Consider the following 8,673-nt stretch of genomic DNA (forward strand, 5'->3'; position numbering starts at 1 on the left):
TTTGGTGAGCCTGATGAGCACAGGTAACTGTTCCATTCCGTCCCGGTGTCTGCTCAGGGTGTCACTAGAGGGATTCCCCACGGCAGCAGCGCTGCGTGGGCGCCCAGTTTCACAGAAACGAGCGCCTAATTGCTGCGCATCTCTTGAAGTTCTCGAAGCCCAAGAGGCTCCTCCCTGTCACAAATCAAGATGTGATATCATTTAAGAATAGGACACCGGTAGCCTGAAAACAGATTTCAGCGGGGAGCTCACATGGTCAAAGGTAAGAGGCAGCAGCAGCGCCTTTTAAATGAATGACGGCGTTTTCAACATGTTGATGAAACTTTAGAATGTGTCAGTGACGCAACAGCAGTTTGACAAGTACAATCAAAAAAAGAATAACTCATTCAAGCTATTTCTCAACTATTTCTTGTAATTTCATTACTTGTAAGAGTTTAAATCTTATTAAAGTTGAATTAATATCCTGCTGAACTGATAATATGTAAGTTTAAGAAACGTGTGTGCACACATGTCACACAATAGCATTATGTCTCACCGTGCATTGCAGTTTCATTATAGCTGCATGACTGGGCGTGTTTTTATTCATGCATGTATCAAATGAGTTGCATTTCTTGTCTCTGACTGAAATAAAAACAGTGATAAACATGATTAAGACAGTTACATACTTCAAGCTCTATACCCTCATGCCCTTCTTTTGTCACTGAGTGTGGCTAAAAATGCCAACACCATGGTCTGATAACCAGATGAAGTATGTTTAAAGGGAAGTGCTTTAAAATAAATGTAATATCAATATCTTATTTTAAAAAACCTTGTTAAACATATTTTCTCAGGCTCATTTAAATGTTTAAATGTTTAAATTTTACACGAGACAAAATCTACTTAAACTACAACGGCCTGACCGTGCTGTTCCTGCAGTTCTATTACGCCCTTTATTTTATTTTGTTTTGCAGAGATGAACCTGGATGAAGACAGTGGCCTGTCAGTCAGTTGCGGCAATGGCAAGCTGAGGCAGTGGCTGATTGACCAGATTGACAGTAAGAGATATCCCGGCCTGGTTTGGGAAAATGATGAAAAATCCATCTTTAGGATTCCGTGGAAACACGCAGGAAAACAAGATTATAACAGAGATGAGGATGCTGCACTCTTCAAGGTCAGACCATCCCACCTCTCTTCTCACACTGCACCTTAAACCTTTTTAAACACACCTTAAGCATTTTAGACGCCCTATTGCTTATGAATCACCAAACAAAATGTAGTCACTGTAATTCTTCAGAGCCCTAACTTTTTTAAACTCTAAAGTGTAAATGAACCCGTTGAATGATCGTTTCAGGCATGGGCATTGTTCAAAGGAAAATATAAGGAAGGAGTCGACAAGCCAGATCCCCCGACATGGAAAACCAGACTACGCTGTGCTCTTAATAAAAGCAATGACTTTGATGAGTTAGTGGAAAAAAGCCAACTGGACATCTCAGAGCCCTATAAAGTCTACAGAATCATTCCCGAGGAAGTCAAAAAAGGTAGGTTTATGTAAATATACCCATCAAAAATGTAATCTAGTTTGTCAGAAATGACATTCAGCTGTCTGCATATGTGGTGACAGACGTAACAAGGTGAGGTGTTTGGGAGTAATAGCTGACATTTGATAACAAATTGTAAAATCTAAAGCCATGCTATAGCAATGGCTCATTTGCACGTACAGAAGATTGGTGTATTTCACAGAGCATCTCACATTGTTTATAGACTATTGGCTTTTTTTTTTTTTCACACACATACGCACCACTGCAGTTGATTCTGATGAGGCAGGAAGCACAAAGGAAGCCAAAGCATGTACAAAAAGGCCGTAGTGCTTTTTTTAGAGGGCTTCGGTTACTAAGCGCAGGGTGCACATAACACAACCAGGCGACCTCCAGCCTTGCATAACTAAGTCTCTTCCATCGCACAACAGTTTTTGTCACACTAGTGCAGTTTTTTACTATATGAGCAAACTCTTAAGTCTGGAAATGATCAGGACTTTGATTGGTGCTTGACTCAACTGTTGCACTCACTTTGCAAAAACACCCTGTCCCTGAAATGAAAATAGCATGACCTTACAAGTGCACAAAACATATTCACACTCTGAACCTGCCAAACTGAATTAGGTTAGTTAGGCTCATAGAGTATTGCTCCTCACATATTCTAAGTTTATTCTTAATCGGTGCAATAAAACTGCTTGGAGGGCTGTTGTTGTGATGTTGCATGGCTAATATTGTGGACAAAGTGTCTCATAAATGTTTTTCTGGTCATTTTCAGGAATGAAGATGAACAGTATGGAGGAAACACCATCACATGTAAATGCCCATGGCTACATTCCTCCATATACACCTCTGCACAACCAGGTCAGCATATTGATTTTATGGCATGTTATAGTATAGTATAGTATAATATAGTATGGTATGGTATGGTATGGTATGGTATGGTATGGTATGGTATGGTATGGTATAGTATAGTATAGTATAGTATAGTATTTATAGTATAAATGTCTTGTGGGCTCTGAGTGACCACCCCAAGGTCCTTTCTTAGGTACCTGGCTACATGTTGTCTCAGGAGAGGAGAGACTGGAGGGATTACTCACCATCAGAACAACAAACTCTTCCTCCTCCACATCTCCATGGGCCACACGCAGAGGTGCAGTACGGTCAGTGCCACTACCCGTCACCGTTCGGCAGGGCCTGGCCAGGGTCACACGCAGAAAATGGTAAGATGCAGCCATACACACATCACGGTTACAACATTTAGAGCTCATCGTTCTGACTGAGTATGTAAGTGCGACTGCAATGCTAAGCGGAAGTACAGTATGATACATGTCTATCTTAAATGTTATCTGATGTATTACTTAGATTTTCATCTTGCCTTATAACGTGGAAATATGTGTTTGGATTTCACAAATATTATCCAAATAATGGCACCAGTTTTCAACCACACCCACGTTGCTGTGACATCCTGTCAAGCCTTTTATCAAATGAGAAGCCAGGTCTGAGATGGAATAAATGTAATGCTTATTTGTTTCGTCGTATAATGCGCTGATCCATCTATCAGCTGAGGCTTCACCGGATCATAAGCTACTATCAATAATCTGTGACTTGTAGGTCATTAGGGCATTTAAAATGTCACAGTTACCAATAAACAGTTATTATCACATGTAGTTTACAGTGCAATTCAAACGGAGTCTTTCAGGTGGAAAAACCCACCACAAATATAAGTTCAAAGACTGTTACCACACATAGACTTGTAATTATAATAGACTTGCTTTTGTTCTACTTTAGACTTTTAAAGAAAACGATCCCATCGCTGCAAAGTAACATAGTGCGCTTTTACTTTCAATACTCTAATTATGACCAGTATTTCTTCATTTATTTCGCACAGGGTTTCAGCTCTCCTTCCACACCTACTTTTCGGAGTCCCAACCATCCGTGTACACGATGGATCACAACAATGCTGTAACAGGTAAAAAATCACCAAAGGCCAACTGAAAGGCAGATGCATACAGACATTCACCCACATGATTGTTTTTTTAAAGATATATTTGCATTTACAGATAAGACACTACAGACACTTACTTACTTCCCTATTCTGAACTCAGAGCAACAGGCCATGATAGCAAAAAGTGTCATGATGATAGATTAATAAAGAAGGTTAAAGATATGCTTGGAATGATTGGTGAGAAGTGTGTGATATGTTGTGTTCCAAGATTACCAAGATTGCTGAGAATTAAGTTTTATTTAGGACTGACATTTCAGGGTTTCAATCTGATCTGTCTTTGAGGCTCAAATTGTGATGCTGACAAAGTTTTTCTACAGGAACATATTTGCTGAATACTCATCTCTGTCCTCTAGATTTCAGCCTGCACGTGTCCCTGTACTACAGACAGTCATTGGTGAAGCAGGTTACCACCACCAGCCCAGATGGTTGTTGGATCACCTCTTCTTCCCCCTCCTCTCCGTCCTCTTCCTCCTCTTCTTCCCCATGCCCAGAGGACAAGTTTCACAGCGGGGCAGAAACCATCCTTTTTCCATTCCCGTACCCTGAGTCTCACAGGCAGGGTGCTGAGATGCTTCCCAATGTACTGGAGAGGGGGGTGCTTCTGTGGATGACACCGGATGGGTTGTACGCTAAGCGTCTCTGCCAGGGACGAGTGTACTGGGAAGGACCCCTGGCTCCATATATGGATAAACCCAACAAGCTGGAGAAGGAGCAGCCATGCAAATTGTTTGATACCCAGCAATTCCTCATCGGTAAGCACAAATATGTTTCTGTATTGTTCTCTTTTACACCTGCAGAGTCAAATTTTTACAGAAGGTATTTGATATTCTGAATATTTTGTAGAAAATGCTACAATATTTCAGGCGCTTGTTTTTCATAAAGTCTCAGACTTTATGAATCAATGCATAAAGCAAAAAAGATAAACCAATTTTTTTAAAAAAGGAAATGCTTTCAATCAGTCAAGTTCAGTCAAGTTGTAATTCAAATTACACAACTGTAGCTGACTGCACACTTTGTCCATATAAGTTAGGATATCTCAGTATTTTTTTATCCCCTTTGTTATATTAACAAATTTGGCTTTTACTCCTGGTTAAATTCTTTAAATGCTTAGAATAGTTAGAGTGCACTAATAACCACACTGCTTCAGCAATTTACAGCACGGCGATGGCTGTGGTCATGCTGATAATAGCTGTGATGATGTTGACGATAATAATGAAGGAGACGCTGCAGGTACTTTAGCTGGGCAAGTCCCTCTCAGTGTTGAGGTAGCACTGTGAAGCTAATCACACCCTCAGCAGGGGGCCAAAGTGTGTGGAATCCCCACCCACCTCCTGTGGTCCACCACACAGCATGACAAAATGATGTTTTCTGTGCCATTTCACACTGAAAGTTCCACTATCTTCATCAGTGCTTTCCAGAAAAGTCATCATAATTTGGGAAAATGTCATGTGAGCAATTTGAGGTTTTAAGGCCTCCTGTCAGTATAGTTTAAATGTTACATGCCAGTGTGTGATAAGTAGAACATGGTTGGTTTGTTGTGGGTAATGCACCTCATTCCCCTCTCCCCCTTCTTGCCGTTCTCATAGAGCTTCAAGATTTTGCCCATAATGGCCGACATGTACCGAGACACCAGGTGGTGTTGTGTTTTGGAGACGAGTACCCTGATCCACAGAACCCGAGGAAGATGATCACAGCACAGGTACCCCTACACTGTATAGTTTTACCTAAATTAATGTTTTTTTAAAAAGCATATGAGGTATAACATTTCAGGTGGTGACAATATGTTATAATTACTTATCACTCTCACAATCATGCATATTGGCAAACTGACTGACATGCTAATGTGTAATTCCTGTGAAAACACCCATTTAAATTTGCACTTATCATAAAACAGACTAAAATAAATCTAAACCACAGTAACTTAGCCCAAGCTAAAACCAAATCTTAAATTACCCATTGATTTTCCCTTTATGTGATGTTAGCTGTTCTGTTTCCCCATGTTTTCAAATGTGGCAGAGGCTATGTACAGTCATTAATAAGGAAAATACGGTAATCGTTATTAATCGTAACTAGTTAACTAGCTACCATTAAAGGAATAAAATGCAAATTAATTTATTGAGAAGTTGAGTCAGAGAGATGTCTAGCAAAACAGAGATACATTGTATTCATATTTATGGAATTAAGTTGATATCCTTAAAGAAACTAGTTAAAATGGATAGACATATTTCAAATATCACACACAGTAATACATTTTTTGGTGAAAAAAAAATAAACAATTTTGTCATGCATTTTGCTAGCCAATTTAAAGACTTAACGCACCCATTTTTTTAAGTTTACTTTTTCAAGGCACTGCTTTGCTTTGTTGGCCTAAGTAGGATAACATGATTCGGCAGTCACAGACATATTTCATACCTAATTTCATTTTAGGTGGAGCCGGTGTTTGCCAGAAAACTGGTATACTTTTACCAGCAGAACAATGGCCACTACCTTCGGGCCTATGATCACATCCAGGAACAGAACACATCTCCAACAATCAACTATCCCTCCCAGAGACCTCTACAGCATATTCAGGAGTGACACACACACACACACACACACACACACACATGCACACACAAGCAGGAGGGCATGATTGTGAATGTAAACCGCTGCCGTTTATCTCGCCTTGTGACTGCATAGCTGTGTACTGTAAATGGTAGAAGCTGTCATGGTACGGAGGGGTAGAGATGGGGAAGACCCTGTTGTTTTCACTTGCACACCTATGCTGCATAGTCCTTGTGTCTGTGACTGTGGAGTAATGTTTTTTTTTTTCTACAAGTATTATTGTGTCAGTGTGAAGGATGCGGTTTGAGGGTTGGGGGATGAGGGTAGCGGAGGGCAACTGAGACAGGAAGTACTAGCACAGGTGCACAGGAAGAATGGCCCCCAAGACAAACACTGATATGTTAAAAGGATAAAACAGAATATGAATGAACACTTACTGCATTTTCACAGGTAACAGTTGACAGTGTGATTGTTGCTCACATACTCAAGTGGCCTTTTTAAGTCTTCTATGATTCTAAACTTCTAACAACTACAGTACTTGATGTGCAAAATAAAAAAACATTCCCTTAGATGAGTAAGGGAAGGTCAAGAGTATTATTGCTTCATAAGTTGTAGAAGTCTGGGTCTCATTGCAAAAAAAAAAAACATCTGGAATGTGAAAGAAATTGATGTTATCAGTGGTGTGGTGGTGTAGGAGAGGAAGCCCTTATCACAGCTTGTTTACCTCTGGGCTGCTGCATGTACTGCTGGATGCACTTATGAAAATCTATTTCTATTGAATTTGGTCAGCTTTAGAGAAAAATGATCTGATCCCTGTTGCATACTGAGGCAACACAATTAGCAAGAAATTTTAGGAAATACAGTAATCAGGATAAATTAACTCATTTGGTTGGTGGAGGAGGACTAAAGCCCATATGTCCACTTTATATACATGCCATGTACTGTGCTGTATTATATTTCTAAGCTGACAGTTTTGAATTTTGATTGTAGTTTTAAGCCAATCAGCGTTTATTTACATATGTATCTAATGGTTGTAAATATTAGAGATTAAACCTGTGTATCAAGTTTTAAATGCATGAGTTTTCAGACATTCAGTTTTTTATATACAGAGGAAGGCAAAGCAATTATTTGCTTTGTAAAATCATGTTTATTCATATTCTCAAATCATTGACTTTTTCTTGCGTTATTCTACATTCTATAATGTATAGTTTAGCTTTTTTAGGTCTCTGAAAATTATACAAATGAACCATTCTGATTTGAAGAACCATTCTTGATTGAACTGCTTATAGACATGGAACTTGTGTACTGTGTAACCAGAATAAACTGATGGGCGGCCTTGACCTGACTGGAAAAATCAACTCATCCCGTAACTTGCAAGTAAACTGTACCTGTTCCTCTTGATCTGAAACTAGCAGCCTCACAGATGGGAAGAAAAACTACCTTTGTGGTCTAAGTGCAACCTCGGCCAGAGGGAAGCTCTCTGGTTTCCATGCTTGGGATACTGTAAGGTTCACACACTGGATGTAACATCTGTAAAAAATCTATTCTAAGATCCTAACAACCAACTTGGAAATGTATATCATAAGAGATAAAAATCCAGTAGTGAGAATAATGTAGTGAGAATAATGGAATTCCTCATGCTGTTGATGTCCTAACGGCTTGGATAAAGGTTTTGGTATGTTTTCTTCTGTGGTCCAGAGTTTCGATCTCTGTATTTACTTCCCTCTCACTTAAACCGCATACTTTCACAATGGGTTCAAAAGTCTGACCAAAATCACAGGCAGGAATGTTTTTTTTTTTTTTCTGTGTGTATGTGTGTGTGTGTGTATGAACTATAAATCCTTTCCCCGCTTAAACACCTAGTTACTCTCCCTGATTGTAAGCTGGGTCAAATTTATTTCACATTACTTCACAGTCAGACATTTGACTCATTTAAAAGCAAATACTAATAGTGAAAACGTTACCAGCTCCATATACAGTGCGCTTTGTGGTAAAGACTGTATATGTGTGTGTGTGCGTAGTAAAAGGCCACGTGTGTGCGTGAGGGGGTGGGTACATGTGTGTCACACTGTTGCACTATTACTGTTATCAGAAATTGAAATTTATCTACTCGGGATAAAACATTTGACTCCCCCACCTACATCATCAGTGAGTCAGACACAGACATGCACTGCCATTTCACATCACGCTGGCCAGTAAAACATTCAGGGCTACAGACAAAATCTCAAAAGGAACATGATTGTTCTAGCATGGTGTACAAACTATCTGAATAATAACAAGGACTTGAGATCATAAGAAGATTGATTCATATGAAATTGCCGTATAGATAAGTGATTTATTTTCAAATAAACAGTTTTCTACTACTCATGTATGCTGTGCTGTTTTGTCTTTGAGCTCTTTTTGATTTGCAAACAAACGCAGAGAGAGTCATATTTGGTTAGAAAAGACAAAAAAAGAAAAAAGAAAAGCACATTCACACCATGGTGTTTCCCCCTCTGCAGGAAGCCACATCATTTGTAGTCAGGCTTCAGTTTTTCCGCCCCATATGAGCCGTTACTCCAGTGTGTGGAGTGACATCGCCTCAGCCCGTCGAGCTTTGGAGCGGACAGT

At 39.6% G+C, this 8,673-nt stretch overlaps 1 protein-coding gene across 1 annotated transcript; it reads left to right on the forward strand.

Annotated features, from left to right (window-relative positions):
• The first annotated feature begins 211 nt into the window (after positions 1–211).
• Positions 212–8,426, forward strand: irf4a (interferon regulatory factor 4a). The gene is made up of 9 exons (XM_070845030.1): positions 212–262; positions 951–1,150; positions 1,331–1,517; positions 2,290–2,375; positions 2,560–2,734; positions 3,403–3,483; positions 3,873–4,271; positions 5,106–5,218; positions 5,947–8,426. The coding sequence occupies exons 1-9, from the start codon at positions 253–255 to the stop codon at positions 6,094–6,096; spliced, it is 1,401 nt and encodes a 466-aa protein (XP_070701131.1). The 5' UTR covers positions 212–252; the 3' UTR covers positions 6,097–8,426.
• The last annotated feature ends 247 nt before the right edge of the window (positions 8,427–8,673 follow it).

The sequence above is a fragment of the Pempheris klunzingeri genome, chromosome 15 (assembly GCF_042242105.1).
Source record: "Pempheris klunzingeri isolate RE-2024b chromosome 15, fPemKlu1.hap1, whole genome shotgun sequence".
In the NCBI taxonomy this organism is placed as follows: Eukaryota; Metazoa; Chordata; class Actinopteri; order Acropomatiformes; family Pempheridae; genus Pempheris; species Pempheris klunzingeri.